The sequence below is a fragment of the Acomys russatus genome, chromosome 26, assembly GCF_903995435.1.
Source record: "Acomys russatus chromosome 26, mAcoRus1.1, whole genome shotgun sequence".
NCBI lineage: Eukaryota > Metazoa > Chordata > Mammalia > Rodentia > Muridae > Acomys > Acomys russatus.
In genome coordinates, this window is record NC_067162.1 from 17,340,426 (window position 1) to 17,357,918 (window position 17,493).

At 40.4% G+C, this 17,493-nt stretch overlaps 2 protein-coding genes across 2 annotated transcripts in view; one reads left to right on the forward strand and one right to left on the reverse strand.

The window, feature by feature from the left end:
• The window catches only part of Rpgrip1l (RPGRIP1 like), a 93,591-nt gene extending 78,208 nt beyond the window's left edge, over window positions 1–15,383 (reverse strand). Inside the window, exons 1-6 of the mRNA XM_051168531.1 lie at window positions 15,223–15,383; window positions 12,442–12,533; window positions 10,310–10,454; window positions 6,761–7,059; window positions 3,141–3,243; window positions 1,589–1,732 (exon numbers count right to left, since the gene is read on the reverse strand). Of these exons, the coding sequence (XP_051024488.1) occupies window positions 1,589–1,732; window positions 3,141–3,243; window positions 6,761–7,059; window positions 10,310–10,454; window positions 12,442–12,526 (776 nt within the window). The 5' untranslated portion in view covers window positions 12,527–12,533; window positions 15,223–15,383. The remainder of the gene's footprint in view (window positions 1–1,588; window positions 1,733–3,140; window positions 3,244–6,760; window positions 7,060–10,309; window positions 10,455–12,441; window positions 12,534–15,222) is intronic.
• Window positions 15,384–15,497: 114 nt separating this feature from the next.
• Window positions 15,498–17,493, forward strand: part of Fto (FTO alpha-ketoglutarate dependent dioxygenase) — a 353,593-nt gene continuing 351,597 nt past the window's right edge. Inside the window, exon 1 of the mRNA XM_051168530.1 lies at window positions 15,498–15,634. Coding sequence (XP_051024487.1) covers window positions 15,590–15,634 — 45 coding nt within the window. The 5' untranslated portion in view covers window positions 15,498–15,589. The remainder of the gene's footprint in view (window positions 15,635–17,493) is intronic.

Sequence of the window (17,493 nt, forward strand, 5' to 3'; positions counted from 1 at the left end):
GGTCAGTGATGAAGAGCACTAGCTGCTCCTCCAGGGGACTCAGGTTTGAGTCACAGCACCACTGTAGGAGCTCACAACCACCTGTAACTCCAGTTTCTGGGGATTTAACACCTCTGGCCTTTGAGGGCACCAGATGCACAAACATACATGCAGGCGAAACATTTATACATATAAAAATCCTTTTAAAAAACCCAATCTACTACTACACATATTTCCTCAACTTCTTCACACATTTCTATGTAGGGTTAGTTGCTAAGAAGGACTAAGCTTAGTGACATGGCTCAGTGGGAAAGGGCACTTGCTGTCAAGCTGCCTGGTGACCTGACTTTCATTTCTGGATCTCACAGGGAGGAAAAAAAGATCACACTTTTAAGTTATTCTTGTATTTCCACATGGATACTTGCACAATATACAAATGAAATAAATAAATGAAACACCTCCCCTCTTTCTTCTTTAGGGAGAGGGGAGACTTCAATACTCTACCTGAAATGAAAAGTTACGAAATCTTACTGGATTTTAAGAGAGAGAAACCAACTGACCACAGAGTATCAGATAGTTCAGAAAGGAGAAATAGAAGTCAAGTCACTAAATCTCATTTGAAAAACATTATGAGATATGTAAAAAACAAATAAACAAAAGAGATACCAGTACCAAATGCAATGTGTAGATTTTATTTATGGGCCACTGAAATAAATGGTAGAAAGGTATCTTTAGGCAAGTCTGAATATAAACACTATCAAAGAATGACTATTACTTTTGTTGGTATAGAGATACATCCTCAAATACGAGTGACTATGTGGCTGCGGCTAGCTAATTGACAAAAATTAAAGTATAAGTTTAGATAAAGTAAGATGGGTAATATTTTTCATAACTGTTGAAGCTGACTGAGTTGTATATGCACTTGGGCTCCATAAGCTACTCTCTTCAGTGTTTTCAAAAGAAAAGATGTGAGAGGAAAAAGGTAACTGAAGAGAGACTGCGATGAACAGAAGTCTTGTTCAAAGCACAATGTAAACACACAAAATGAACACAACGGGGTCACAACCAAAAGCAACAAAGATGCAGTGGTGGCAAGGAAACCATTGCTAAGGCGAACCATGAGCCACAATAATGATCAGATTTTCTTTTTTTTTGGTTTTTCGAGACAGGGTTTCTCTGTATTATAAGCCGAGTACAAGGAGACAGGACATCTTTGTGGTTACAAACTGCTATAGCACTGTGGAACCACAGGCTGAGCAAACCCTTAAGACTGGACTTCTACACGGTACAATAGTACAGCTCTGGCTACCCATGTTTCTCTGGGCAATTACCATCAAATGGTATAAAGTTCTGCAGTATTGACAAGTGGGGCACACAAACAAAGACAAGATGAGAGTGGCTGCCAGCCTCAGGACAGTGAGGGGAAGCTGCCCCTTCCTCACAGGAGCACTTGACACAGCTAGTAGGTCTACAGCATTTCTACCCAAAGAATACTAAATAGGAACGGGTTTCTAAAATAGTTCCGATGAGTTCTTCTTCTGATGGTTCATGGTAAATTATTTAAGATGAATTTTGAGCACATTAAAGTGACATTTCAGTTTCAACATACCTCTGATCTGTAGCTTGCTGTTCTCGAAGCTGAAGAAGAGATAACTCAATTTCATTTTCTTTTCTCCTCAACTGAGTTTTTAGGATCTCTGTCAAGTGCTCTAGTTCTTCTATCTGGCCTCTCTGTGACTGAATAACATTTTCTCTGAAATAAAGGGTCTTGATAAGAATTTGCAGTTTGGGGAGAAATTTGTACTATTTAAACATAGTGCAAAGATAGTGCTTTATTATAGTATAGGGCAAGGAAAAGTTAATAAAGTAGTTTTATTCCTTCTGCATATAATGAAAGAGCAACAGATCCAATGTGATGGCTTGGCCTTCTATCTGGGACAATTGACGAGATGGCCTTTCAGAAGATACTGCTCTAGGCAATGGGCCGGACTGTGGTTGAGTTTAGCTAAGTGGATACTCGACAATATACTTCACATGTCTTGCTCTTTTATATGTGCACAGCTGCCATATCACCCAATTAATACTTCAGAGAGTAATTATGAACTGTGCAAAGATGACCAGAGTCTCCAGCATGCAGTTATCTCTTCCTTGTCTGGCAGCGTCCCAGTGCAGTGGCCTTGAGGAACTGCACTGGACCCTGGCTTTTCACTTGATTACCTAAGAATGAGAAAATATTTAGTCTCTTATGCCCTTACAAGTTGACTATCAGTGTAATTAGTATTTAAAACACTGAAAAGAAAACATTCAAATCTGTATCATATTATTCTTCAGCAATGTTCTAAGGCTGATATTCTTAGTCTAATGCTTTCTTTCCTTTTTCAATGTTCTGATGATACAGGTAAAGATCTAAATAAGTTCATTTGTACAACTTACAGACACTGAAACAACCAGGCACTAGAAAGGAACTAGAAAAAAAAGGTGAATGTTGCAGAAGTAACTTTTTTGAAAATATGACATGCTGAAGAACTCAAGTCTCACAGAACCACAGGAAAGTGAGAGCTGAAATCCGTATGTATCTGATATCCCCAAACTTTCAAGCCATTCCTCTAAAAGCCTCCCTCTTCCCCCAAAGGGGTGAGTTGGATCTAAATATATTACCTGCTACTTATGAGAATGAAAACATTGTCTCTACGCTGGGCATAGCGTCACACACCTTCAATCCCAGTTCTTGGGAGGTAGAAGTAGGAGGATCTGTGTGAGTTTGAGGCCAGCCTGGTCTATAGAGTGATGAGTTCCAGGATAGGCAGGGCTACATAGTGAGACCCTATCTCAAAATACCAAAAGACAAAAAAAAAAAAAAAAAAAAAAAAGTGTTGTCTCTAAAGCTGAGACTACTCGAAGTGACTGGACTTCAGCCTCTTCCTTGGTAAAATTAACATAAACCCTGCTATTGGAGTAGCTAGATAAGCTATCCACTCCCCTTATTTTACTGAGAACATATCATATAATACTTGTTATTACTCTACAGAACTAGCTGTCTTTTATAAAGCAAATAATTTATACACACTCTGATTTTGTTTACAATAAAGGAGAAAGAAGGATTGAAATAAGACATAATCAATATACAAAGTTCTAAAATGACCATGAAAAAGAATACATACAAATTTCTTATTTCTCCTCTGGCTTCTTCAAGTAAACTACTGCCATATTTTGTGAGCATGGGTTGAACAGTTTCTGCTTCATCTACATTTTGGAATCTTATCCCTAAAAATAAAGTAGTAAAATATTATGGAAAGAGAGTTAGAAAAGACAGATGGTTGATATTTATAGTAAACACTAGGCTACAGTGTTCTTGCACAGAGCAGCGTAAGTACAAGCTAAGGGGACATTTACCCTCAGACACTGGCAAGGAGTATGTGAAACACAGTAAACGCACTGCCCACTGAACAACCCTGCTACAGAGGCCACCAAGAAATCAGTCGATACATCCTGGGACTTAGAACTTCTATCTCAATTTCTGACAGAACCACCATTTTTGATTCAGGGGTTTATAATAAAAACTGAAGTATGACATAGGGTAAAATGAAATACTACTATTGTACTAAAAGAATATAGCAATAAAACAATTTCCTATTGACATTCTCCTATACTCATAGATCAGGGCCTTGTCAGGCATCATCAGGGGAACTTCCTCCTGCAGCAGATAGGAATAAATACAGAGACCCATAGCCAGACAGGTAGAGAGTGAGAGACCTTGGAGCATTCAGTGCACATGTGTTGAAGTCAGATGACAACTTACAGGTCATATGGATCTTGGTGACTGATTGCAGGGCACTAGGCTTGGGGGCAAGCACCATCTTACCAGTCCCTTTTTAAGTATTTTTTATAATAGTATTTTGTATTTAACTATAAACATCCCCTGATCTTACATCCTTAATTTATGTCATCTTTTTGATTATTCGACATAAGAAAATCTGTATTTTAAAAAAGGTAATATGAGAATGAATCATCAATAAGATCTCTTAAAATAAAATAGTGTCCTATACCATTTTCTAATAAAAATAGGTACATGCGCTATGTATGGTGGCAAACCTGTTCAGTCTCAGCTATTTGGGAGGCTGAGGCAGGCAGACTGTTTGAGCACAAAAGTTTGAGCTAGCCTGCGCAATAAAGGGAGACACTCATCTTAAAGGAAAAAAAGAACAGTATATGAAGTTTGATAAGGACAGTCCACTTGTTAAAAGTCAGACATACCTTTAATTACATATGCCATTTTATATTTCTAGAGTCATTAGTGTTTACAGTAAAGTGTAACAAATGATGCATTTTAAATGGACTGAGAGAAAAATTCTCTATAGAAAAGTTTTAACCTTCTCCAAACGTGGTTTCATTATTTCTGAGTGGGCAGATGAAGACAGACCCTCACTCACTCTCTCTGGTGCACTCATTGTCTACCACTGTATTCTACACTACACAATAGGAAAGGCTCTGCCTACAACATTCAGACGTCACTGTGCTACAACTGGCCGGTTATACACATGGCTATAACACTAACTCTTAAGCTTTCCCTTCAGAATCGTGAGAAAATTCTAAATTAGCAGTGGAGTTAAAATACTAAACTCTCAATATATTTAAAAATTTGGACAAATCGTGGTTTGGTTATTAATTAGGAACTGATTATTATTTCTAATTAATGGTTATTACATATTCTTTTCGGTTTTGAGGTGACTGATATAGCCAAGGATGCCTTCAAATTCCACATCCTCTTGTTGTAGTCTTTTAAAGAATAATTCATAATCTCCACCACCACCATCATCATCATCCTCTGTCTGTATGAGTTTATGTCTATGTACCATGTGGATCATGGTGCCCACAGAGGCCAGAGTAGGGTGTCAGATACCCTAGAACTGGATCTACAGACAGTTGTGAGTTGTCACGAATGAAACCCAGGAAGACCAGCCAGTGCTCCTAACTGACGAGTCCTCTCCATCCACTTGCCTCAGTCTTCTGAGTAGTAGGCACAGGATCACAGGCTTGTGCCATGCCTGGGCACTAATAGCTATATTTTAAAAACATACGTATTTTACAAACGGTTTTGTGTCAGTGGCTCTTCAGTAACAACTATGTCTGTATAATGTCTATCACTCTGAAGCCAGTGTTCGTCATCATTTATTCCAAAGTGCAAACAGAGAGTGATGGTGTTTCCCACAGTAGCTTCAGAGCTGAAGTCTCACATGGCTAGAAGGGGCCTGGGCTTCAGCACCCCTGAACCCAGCACAGTCCTGAGACACCGGGCCCACGCCCCAGCCTCAAAGGTAGCCTTGAAGAGTGTACTGCACACTTAAGATTAACTTTGGTAACAACACCTCAGCTTTACTCCTACGCCATGATTAAGTATTCAGCACCATTTACCACAGTGTGATTTCTGTGTCCCAGACTCTACCAATGGGAAACGAATTCTGAATCACAGAGAGAGCACAAATACAAGAAGATCTGTAAGTTTGTACCTTAGGTTTTTAAAGACTGATGCTCTATGGATCATTTTCAAAACAAATGCTTTTTAATAGAGGGGAAGGTAAGCTGATCTCTTTGATTTGAACAGTAATTTAACACAGTAGCTTGCCATATCAATTTACAGTCTTACTCAGCATGAACGACCAGGCAGTCCATCCATACCACTTCATCCACTTCGTTTCTAGATGACAAAACAGGTTGAGAGAAGACATGGCTTTCTGGGGACTGTCCCTGAGTGAGGAGCCTTCCTCCTTCTTATCTAATCTGGCATTATTGTCACTCCATTTTATAGATGGGGAAAATGAGGCCGAGAGGTCAAGGGCTGACTTCACAGCAGAGCGTGGTCCCTGATTTATAATTGGCTGTGCTCACTTTGATTATACCCAAAGGCTCCCGCAATCTCACAGAGCTGGCACCAGCTAAGCCCTTTCATCCTGCAGCTGCCTCCTGTCCGTGTGGAAGCTGTGCTGACTTCAAAGGCACACTATCTAGGGAAGAGACAGTGTTAACATTTTGCTTTGGAAAAGAAAACTACAACATTTCTGCCCTCCCTTCTGTTCATATGGTGTTTCCCTTTTCCGCAATGAATTATAACTAAAGGTTTACATCATTTTTTTAATATTACAAAAGATGTCGGATATTTCTGTGGAGCATATTTCTAATAAAAATAAATTAGAGTTAACAGTTTATTTCCTTCTCTAAAAGCATTTTTAAAAAGCGTCTTAAGCTATTTACATACTTTTAGTTTCATTTTAACAAGCTCTTCTGAGGGTGGGAAGAATTGGCCTAGCCACCTAAATTATTTGATTTGTGAAATGGATTTGTATTATAGGGAGGCTTTGCAACATTCTTTCAGTGTGAAAAATATGATGTGATAACTATTTTAGAGATGGACAAGGCCTTTATAACCACTGGCTCCAGCACTTTTTACACGTAAAGGAAACCACAGATCAGCAGGGATGGCTTGTCCTCCTTCAGCAGCGACAGAGTGCAGTGCTAAGAACTCACGCTCAACGCACTCTCCTCAACCACATCATTTCATGCCTGCGTCCTCTAGCAGTTTTGTTACTGCCTTACTAAATAAGAGTGACATGGGATTCCTGAACAAAACCATCCCTGTCACCGCATTATGATCTTACCAAAAGCAAGCCTCAGACTGTTTTCAGCCCCTTTGAATACATGTACAAACATGAATAAGAAACAAAAATGTGTGTGTGTCAGGGGCAGCAGGCTGAGACTGAGGTCCAGCATCCGGTGACTGCTTTACCTTTCCCGGGGCCTTCCTGCAAGCCTGTACTTGCGCTTGCTTTCCTGCGGCCACTGTTAATGCGGGACTGCACACGGCTGTATGCAGTCTGCCTGGGCCCCTGGACTTGGAGTTGCTGTTTGGCTGCTATTAGTCTGTTCTTGAGAACTTCATTTTGTCTTTCAAGCTCATGAACTTTTTCTTGCAGCTGCTCAATCATTTCTTCCATTTCCACATCTCGTCCCAGCCGCTTGGGGCCGCCACCAACCCGCTCATATCTTTTCTTGTCATTAACTAGCCGTATTAACTTGGTGGCCATTCTAGGGAAATAATAAAAAGATGAAAAGGAATGTGAGAAGTCAGCATAAAATGCATTCTGTTGAAAGGAACATAATCACTGTGAAGACTTCAGTGCAGAACCTGAATAATAAATTTCAGGTTTTGATGTAACTATTACTGCCTGTGAAGAATCCTTTGATGATAATTGAAACCACTGGGCAACAATCTGCTTTATAGCACTGACAAATAGCAGTTTCCTAAGGCTTATCATTTAAGGTTAGTAAAGAGAGGACACATATTTACCCCATATGTTCCAGAAATGCAATTTTTAACGCATGACCTTATATAGGAACGCTGGATGCTCTTAAATGTAGTCACAGAGTGTGGATGGGGTGCGCCGTGTCTACAACTCACAATGAGTCAGAAATTTTAAAAAGTGAGCTAAAAGTATAGAATCTTATATTTCTATAGGATTAAGACAAGGAAATCAGATAAAAATGGTTGAATTCATAGATGTACACATATAAAGTCCAATGGAAATCTCAAAAGAAACCAAAATGTGATGCTAGATGTTGGTTAGTACTCAACAAATGTTTGTGTTTAATTTCAGAAAATAATTATTGTATGCAAGGAATATTATTTTAATGATATTTAAAATTTTTGACATAAATTGTTCTACTGACATCCCGGGAACTTATATCTTTGACTCTTTCAAGTTTTGATAAAAACTGGTCAGACAGAACAAAAGACAGAATGGGCACATGGGGGTGATGTAATATACACTCATGGAAAACGCGCCTGACAGTGAATGGAAAAATCTTGGCAGGACAAGAAAGAAAAGGTGGCTTTGATGAGAGACACAAGTTCAAGACTTTACAAAATTGGTCGCACATCTTCAATAGCTGATTCTAGTTTATTGTGAATCTATTTTTATAAAGACCCAGACAGGAGATTGGAAATAAAAACACGCTACATTTTTCTTTAAGTGGGGTTTGCTTTATTTTAGTATGGTTATGGACAGAAGCTTTTACTTAAGGGAACAAAAGTGAAATAAAAAAAAAAAAAAAAACCTTAATAGCTTTGGGATGTCATAGAACAACATTTTCTCCCTAAGCAGAGCCCTCTGTAAATGCGGTAGTAATACATGTCTATCTACACTTCTGGCTGCTTGGCTACAGCATGTGGCATCAGGGAGAGCTATGCATAACATAATCAGCTAAGATTGTTTTCTCTTTCCCTTGAGGCACATCCACTAAGCATGCTTTATAAAGGATATTGGATAATAAAAACCAAGATCCAAGAGTACCACAAACATCCTGCTAAAATAATCAGTGGATTATTTCCTTTTCCACCTAGTCCAGTAGATGATACATCACTGGGAAACCTGACCAGGTGTTATCATGCAGCAAAACCACACTCTACCTTGCTCAGCAATGAGTTTAGAGTCCTGAGCCCTATTCAATGACATGTCCATAAATATAAGATATTCTTCCAAATGAGAAGCCACTCTAGTATTTGAATACTTATTACAGGAAGATTAGCACTAGAAATATAGCTTGCATTAAAAAGAAAGATACAGATTTAATATCAAACTCAGTCATCTGAAGAATGAGAAATGGTTTTTTAATGGAAGAGAAGGATATTGATAGTGTCTTCAAATTCTGGACATGATATTCAAATAAATTTTGTCAGGAGACATAAGACTGTATTTGCTTGTTTAGTCAAAAGAATGTTTCTCATTTGTTAAGTTATTAGTGAAGTGTAAGTCTTGTGGTAAGGTTTGAATACTTACTTAAAAGCAATTTATAAAATTCATATTTATACAAAAGGTAATACTAACTCACACATTAAGGATATGTGTAAAGGCTATCTGTCCATATGTGGATCTAGCCAATAGCAGCAGGTTAAGGATGAGAAGGCAGTTAAAACTGTGGACAGTGTTCAGTGGGTAGGTATTCCCACAGCTTAGTAAAACAAAGTCTCAGGAGAGTAAGTGGGCCGAGCACAGGGTACCGAGAGAAAGATAATAGAACACATGTACACAACTGGACTCTTAGCCAGTTTCCCCCACTTTAAACTAAGGGGCTAATTATTAATTGTTTTTATTTGTTAATTTTTGTTAGGACAAATTACTAATAGGTAAAGGTTGCAAATTCACTTTTTTTTTTTTTTACTGACCAATTAGGCATGTAAAGAAAAAAAAGTTGCCGGGTGGTGGCATGCCTTTAGTCCCAGGACTAGGGAGGCAGAGGCAGGTGGATCTGTGAGTTTGAGGCCATCCTGGTCTATAGAGTGTGTTCTAGGACAGCCAAGGCTACATGGAGAAACTCTGTCTCAAAAAAACAAAAAGGGAAAAAAGAAAAAATAGTTCAATGGTCACAGACTTCATGTCTCATACTGTCTGGTGGACATGAGTGTGCTACTGGTCAGAAATGAATCAGGCACATCTTAAAAAGAGTATTTTTCTCAATGCTCAGTCTCAAAACAAACTCAAAGTAGAAGGCTTGCTCTGGCCTGGCTGGTGGGTTTGAAAATGAAGTCTGGAGAGGTGAAATGGAATCACTTCTGTAGGTTAAATTCTAAGCAGAAAGCCACCTTTGTCCTTCAGTGGCCACCTTCCATTTCCTTTAAACCTACAGTGGGACTATATACAGGTTTGTATGCACTGGTTGGTTTCCAACGCCAGGCACTCAAACAACGAGCACAGTAGTTCTGAGTCTGAGGGGATTAAAGAGGAACTACTCTGAAGATGTCATTCCTGCACACATTTTTCATGTGTCCATCAAAAGTGACAGTGTACTTTTTCAGAAATGGTAGAGCCTGGTTGAAATAAATATGGAACCAAGACTAATCCAAGTGAAGCTGAACATGACCCAGATATAAGTGATGTTTCCATTAGTAAATCCAAAATCATAAGGGAACATATATTCTAACAAGCTGGAATAGTTAATTACTTTTAAAACTTTCATGACATTTAAAAAGACAGATGCTTGGCTATCTGCTTATTAAGTCATAAATATTAACCCAAAAGTTATTTATAGATCTAATACACTCATGGCACTTGCTATTAGCTGTGTTCTTTCAAAGAGTAACTTCAGACATAATAAACACGATCCTTTTGGTTTATTATTCTACTTTGTAAGATTTTCCATTTTTAAAAAATTCTATTTATTTATAACCTGCCTGTTCCAGAAAAGACTGAAGGTGGGGCTTTCAATTAAGTTTATAAAAAACTATATCCTTCAAATTTTACAGAGTTAAGAAAAAAAGCTAAAAGCTTTTTATCATAACCTTTTAATTTTATCCTCTTGCTTGCGGGCATGCTGTTTAAGTAAAATGTTCTCATCATGCAAACGCAAAAATCTGTCTTCCAGTTCCTCACGGCTGACACGTGACACTGCCTGGCGTGTCTTCATTGTTCGTGTGGTTGAGGTTTCTGAAAAATGCCAAGGTAATTAATTGTAGCAACACTCACTGAAAATAGTCTTTAAAAACTGATAACTTGATATTAAAATAATATCTGATGCATTATTACTTTGTATCCTTTACTCCCCCCCCGTTTTTTTTTTTAATGAAACAGTTTCATGTAGCACATGCTAGCCTTGAACTAGTCATGTGGCTGGGATGACCTTCAACTTTTAGTCCTCCTGCCTTTCCTTCCAGGTGCTGGGGTCACAGGCATGCACCATCACACTCAAACCTCTCTCCACTTCACCTACAAATTGACTTGTTTCCCATTAGCAAACGCTACAGCATTGGTGATGTCGACGATGTCGGGTGAGAGTAAGCATCTTTGAGACCAATGCTTTATGCACAGTATTAGGGACCTGAGCAGCTTTATTCACTAGCATGGACTTAATCACTTTTTCAGACTGCAGGAGGGAACTGACTCAACAGATCTCTAATTTCTATTCCTGAGTGCTGTAAAGCATGATAGAAGAGCCAGGCTGCCCAGTCTGGGAGCAGAGCTCAGTGGCAAAGAGCACTTGCCTAGCATGTGCATGGCAGCAAGAAGAAGTCTTTGTATCTGCAAACATTTAAGCATTTTTTATAGACGTAAAAATTGGAATAATTCAGTGAATATAATAAAATTAGGGCATTTTTTCTGAGCTAGGAAGCTAAGATATACAAAAATAAACTATAAAAAACAAACACAAATCCCTTAAACAAACAACAAACAAGCCAAAAAACCTGTGATTTAAAGTTTCACAAATTATTTCTCTATAGGTTAATATATTGAAAATTAACTTTTTGACCTTGTATAGTGGCATATACTTTTAATCCTAGCACTCAGGAGACAAAGGAAGGCATAGCTCTGTTACATAGTGGGTTCCAGGCTAGCCTGATCTACATAGTGAGTTCCAGGCCAGCCTGGTCTACATAGAGAGTTCTAGGCCAGCTGAGGATACACAGTAAGACACAGTCTCAAAAACAAAACAAAACAAAACAAAATAAAACTCAACACATGCTTCTCATGAGGGAAAAAAATAAAACCCAATACATTTAAGTAACTTTTAAGTAATATACATATTTAATTTTTAATCAGATATCCAAGATGATGATAAGTATTGGTCTTACACAATACCAAAACCCAGTTGCTTTTAAACACTTCAGTTTTATTGGTATTTGAATACCTGATACTGGTTCTATGATCTAAAAATCCTTCCTTTTAATAGTAGGTGTGGTCAATATGTTCTCAGTGAACAATACACTTGCTACCTTCCTAAGGTAGCTAACCCTGGCCATTGACATTGCTGTGATGGAAAGGTATGGAGAGTCCTTGGGATACATTTTGAACCTAAGCCTCCTACAAGCAAGGCATAAGGCATTGTCACGAACAGGAACCTGGCTCTCCTGTCTATGATGGTCTTTAAAGCAGTGCTTTGCTTTCTCAGTTGAAAGTACTCTTCAGCTCTATGGGAACAACTAAATGATAAAAGGACGAAGAAAGCCTTTAATGTCTATTAATGTGATTGAAAACTCACTATCACTTGCATAAACAGGCCATTTTGAGATACTCTACTTGAAAGGCAAAAAATTTTAAAATATGGTATTTCCTCCCATATAAAATTTAAACATAAAGAAGTGTTTTAATGGTGAATGTGATTTAAACCAGGCAATTCAGTTCGGAGGCCTGATACTCTATGCAGTTTCTGCTCATGCGTGGAATTTTAAAAAGATGATTTATACCAACTCTTTATCAGAACAGAGGGGGATCTTGCATTTGCTATGAGCTGTTGATAATTGGTGCATGCAGTAAAATACCATATGTGTTTTAAACTCTCCATCTTGTTTGGTCCAATCAAGAGCTATATAGTACTTAAGTGGCTGGGTTTGTATGGCTATCAGAAATACTTTAAATTAAAAGTAAAGAAATTACTGATCAAAGTTCACAACTGTAATAAATAACAGGTGGGCCAAACCTTGTAACTCTGCAACTCCAAAGAGGTTTAGACCTATATCTTTCACCGGCAGGTCTCCTGCTGTCTCATCACTTGGGCCAGACATGGTCTATCTGTGGAGAAAAGAAAATTCAAACAAACTCTAAGTTATTGCATTAACTATACAATGGAATGAGCCAAATAAAGTGAATAGGAAAGTAGAACTTTAATGGACATGTTATTGCCCACATGTGTTGCTTGAGATGAAAGCTCCTATTCTGAAAGGAACTCTGCATGCAGTCATGAAGATGGTCTTCCTTCGTTTCTTAGGGAATGAGGTAAGACTATCCTTCTTCCTTTCCTTATTCATCCATCCGAAACACAGACAAATCTTTTCAAAATTAAGAAATACTTCTATCCCCAAACTTCTCCTTAAAGAAAGCATGAATTCTGGGGGGGGGGGGGGGGGGGCCCAAACAAAAACACAAACCAAAACAAAACAGAACTCAGCTCATGTACTTGAGTCAAATAGTTTTTTCTACCATCTAATAGTTGGTCAAGTCATTAAGTTTAGCTTAATGACTTTACATTAATTTTACAATTAAGTTTATGTTAATTAAAAAAAATAGAACTTAGACCCATCTCATAGTTATTCTGGAAGCAAATGAGATTGCAAACTAAAGGGATTTAGCAAATGTGTCCGGGATGCCAAGAGTCTAGGAATGCCAATATTCATGGTGTGTTTTCCTTTTGTTGCACCCCCTTTGTTACTTCAGGCAGGTTCCAGGGATTAGCTACATCAACATATTGGCCTGTCTTGCTTGCTCTAGAACTTGTCGTTTCTTTTCTCTATAGAGACACATCACAGTAACTTAGCTTTATATGTGGACACGAATATACACTGGATAGTAAGCAAAGAAGTAAGCACATTCTCTATTTCCATTTTGACCTTTCTAGAGAGTGCCCTTGTAAGGAAGAGACTTCCAAGTTCTAGAATGTTGGTTGTAGAATGTGAGTACCAAGAAAGTAGACCACTTTTCTTATTGCCTGCAGTCTCAGAAACTGGCACAGAGCATGGCATATTCAGTGAGCAGGGAGCTCTTGGATTTCGGTGCCTGAATACTGAGACGGGGTGCCAAGCGTCTCCTTGTATTAAGCATGAAGAGTGTCTCTTAGAGACAGGGTCCGGAAGTTTGATTAGAACTCACAGTGGGTTGAGAACCACTGCTAGGGACACACGTCTCAGGGAGTGGTTCCAGAAATGATGCCAACACATTCCCTAAAGTATGTGTCACAGAGGATGCTCACCATGCTTACAGTGTGCACATGCAATGGCTACTCGAATGGTTCCTGGTATATAAAGAGAAGCTGGGACAAACTAGCTCAGTGGCTCGAGGTCATTCATCCAGGATTGAGTTGTTTGGTTATCACAACTGGGAAGCAAGGTGTTACTGGCACGCAGTGGGTGGATGCCAGCTACGAAGTATAGGATCTATATAGAGATGATTTTTCTGGTCTGGAGTGTGCACATTGCATGGCTTCCCCAATCCCACTGTGAATTCTCCCTCCTCGCTCTCTCTGCTCCTCTCACACTGTCCTCCACTTTCCTCAAGTCTGGCATGCCTTGATCTTGCTCCAAAGGCTCTTGTATTAGCTGTCTCCTCACACTTCAGAGCTCAGGCCAAATGTCACTTCCTTAGACAAAGCTTCTCTGACCATTCTGTGTTAATTTGCTTCCCAGTTTCTAACTTTTTCGAGGGAAACCTACGCAGTCCAGGCTGACCTCAAATTCACCAAGGGCACCAAACACACTGGCCTCACATTCTCTTCTTCTTCTTCTTCTTTTTTTTTCCCTTTCTCTTTTTTAAGAAAAGATCTCACTATGTAAGCCTGGCTGGCCTGGAACTCAGATCTACCTGCCTCTACTTCCTGAGCGCTAGGATTAAAGTCCTGAGTGTGCCCTCACCCCGCTGTGGCTTCTTTCTTACAGCAATAACCTTGCTCGTTATCCCAGAGTTGTTTGGCAATTCATTGCCCTAGAATTCATTTTTAATTCAGCAAATTATATTTTCACATCCATTTCGTTGTTTCTTGCTTATATCTGTCCCTTTACTGCCGCCTACTGCCCACCCCCATCTCTTTAGCTTCCTCTCACGGGTCCCCTTCCTCCCCAAAACGGTCCCCCTTCTGATATCTGATGTCACACAGTGGACGTCAACACTACCATGAATGCCAGGCACCAAGTTTAAACAAAGTCTTTGCCTATAATGACTTTTAAAGACTTAAGGGAGCAGTTAGATGAGAAACAGCAAGAAAAGTGACTGTGGTGGTGGGAACCTGAGGCAAGACCTGTTACTGAATTTGAGACCAGCACGGGCTAAAAAGCTAGTTCAAGGCCAGCCTGGGGTACATAGGACGACCCGGTTTCTTAAAAAAATTGACAACCGCTATCACCAGCAGCAGCAGCAGCAACAACGATGACAACAACAACAACAACCCGACAGTAACAAGCCCCTTGGGGGTGCTTAGGTTCTACCATCCAATCCCAAATTCTAGGAAACAGAGTGAACTGCGACTGTGACCTTCCAGCTGTAGGGTTTTGACGGGGTTGCCAGTTCTTATCAGCTAGGGTTCGGGCTGGGTAAGCGGTCAGGGCGGACTGGGATGTAGGCCCGAGTATGTGGAGGTGTGTCGGGACGGACTGCTTTTCACGCAAGAATCCCAGGCCTTTCCCGGGTTTCGGAGCTGACTCCAGGGCCTCATCTGTGAGGCTGAGCAGGGGCCAGCGAACCTGCTTTTGCCCCCACCTCACAGGGTACTCACCTCTGCGCTCGCCCTCAGCTAGCTACCGTTGCTATAGCGCCCAGGGCGCGAGCCTCCGCAGGCCCAGAGGAGCGCGGGAAAACATAGCGAGTCCCGTTACCTACTGGGAAATGTAGTTCCCCTTACGACGTCGGCTGGTCGGGTAGCGGACTACGCTAGCTTAGCTGGCCGACTTGAGATATTCGGCTCCGAAGCCCAAGGAGTTCTCGGGAGTCTCGCGGAGCATCATGGGAGGAGTAGTTTTTTCGAGTTTTAGAGAGAATGGCGACAGGTGGGAGAGAGCCGCCGAGAGAACTACACACAGGAGGCGGGGTCCGGGGCGAGGGTGGACGCGGCCCTCGGAGGCGAAGGAGGCTTTGGTGGCAACATGAAGCGCGCCCAGACTGCAGAGGAACGAGAGCGCGAAGCTAAGGTAAGTGGGGCTCCGGCCATCTGGGACTGTGCGTTAGTCCGGCACTAAAGGCAGGGAAGCAGCAGGGCCGCTGGGATGGTGAGTGGATGCTCGGCGTTAAGCCAAGGGATGACAGGGCCTTGTGTGCTGGAGACCTGCAGACGTGGTGTGTGTGTGTGTACAGGTCTGTGTGTTGTGTGTGTGTGTGTGTGTGTGTACAGGTCTGTGTGTTGTGTGTGTGTGTGTGTGTACACGTCTGTGCTGTAAATTCGTATTGCTCTGGATGCAGATCTAATACAGTTAGACGTAGTCAAAAAGGAAAAGCTAGGCATCCATGTCCATGTCCTGCTTCTGGACCTATTCCTTGGTTGTAGCCACTCTTCGTGCCTCAGTTTATCAGATGGCTATGATCATACCACCTGCGCTTTCTCAGTCTGAGAGCAGTTGAGCTACAGAATCTGGTGACACGTATTTATTTGGAACATTGCATCAGTAGCCAGGTGACTTGTCTGCGTGGTCAGCACATCAAATATGCTCTACATAGCTTCTGTGGATAGTACATTTCTAGTCTGTGTCTTTTCAGTTAAGCTTTCTGACAGCAGACATTCCATGGGACGACACTAATAACAGCAATAGTGACCTACTTATTTACAGTAATTTTTGTATCTGACATCTACATGAAAAGCATAGTATATTATTTCATATTATTGCCCCAGATGGCAAGACAGATGTTACATAGGTAGAATATAAGCAGTTTATTTGGAAAATGAGGAATGGAAGCTCAATGTTTTCCTTAGCCCCACTCACAAAGTTGAGACCTATTGATTTGCCTTAATATATCAGTATTCGGTCCACTCTTTCATTTCTATTACCTTGGATGCAACTACCATGGTCTCTTTAAGTGGTTGGCTACAACAGCCTTCTTATTGGATGATATTCACTTTCTATCAACTCTTCTGTATCCCCCTTCTACCCCAAACACCCTTCTTCTCCCCACTCTAGAGAGTGATTTTTTTTTCTTTTCAAAATTTAAATCTAGTTATGACCCATTGGCAGACACCTGTTTAAAAGTCTATTAAGGGGGCTGGAGAGATGGCTTAGAGGTTAAGAGCACCAACTATTGTTCCATAGGGCCTGAGCTCAATTCCCAGCAACCACATGGTGGCTCACAACCATCTATAATGTGATCTGATGCCCTCTTTTGGCCTGCAGGTGTACAAGCAGGCAGAGCACTGTATATATAATAAATAAATCAATCTTAAAAAAAAAAAAAGTCTACTAAGGGCCTCTGCTTCTTAGGATAAATTCAAAACTTCTCATAGCCTGATGAAAGATCCTGCATGGTTTGAGTCCAGTGTGCCTCAGTGGGCATTACAGACTGCTCATCTCAAAACTCCTTGGCTGAGGCCTGGCAATGTGGCGCACGCCTTTAATCCCAGCACTTGGGAGGCAGATGCAGGCGGATCCCTGTGAGTTTGAGGCCAGCCTGGTCTACAAAGTGTGAGTCTAGGACAGCCAAGACTACACAGGGAAAACCTGTCTCAAAAAAACCCAAAACCAAACCAACCAAACAACCCTTTTTGGCTGTAGATCATTTGGTTAAAGGCATTTGGATATGCAGTTCAGTGCTTATTCTATGGTAGGTGAGGATCTGTGGGAAATAAAACAGCTACAGTTCTTGCTAGAGTTTTGTCTTGCAAGAGTCGGTCTTAAGTCAATAAAGCTAAGGATTAAAAATTTTGAGTCGTTGTGTAATGACCTGCATTATGTACTAACAGATGTGGAAACAAGAGTCTGGCAGAAGTTGTCCCTTGCTCAGGGCCATTTGTTTTTTAGGGATCAGAATCAGGTCCTGTGACTTTATAATCTAGCCCTGTCTC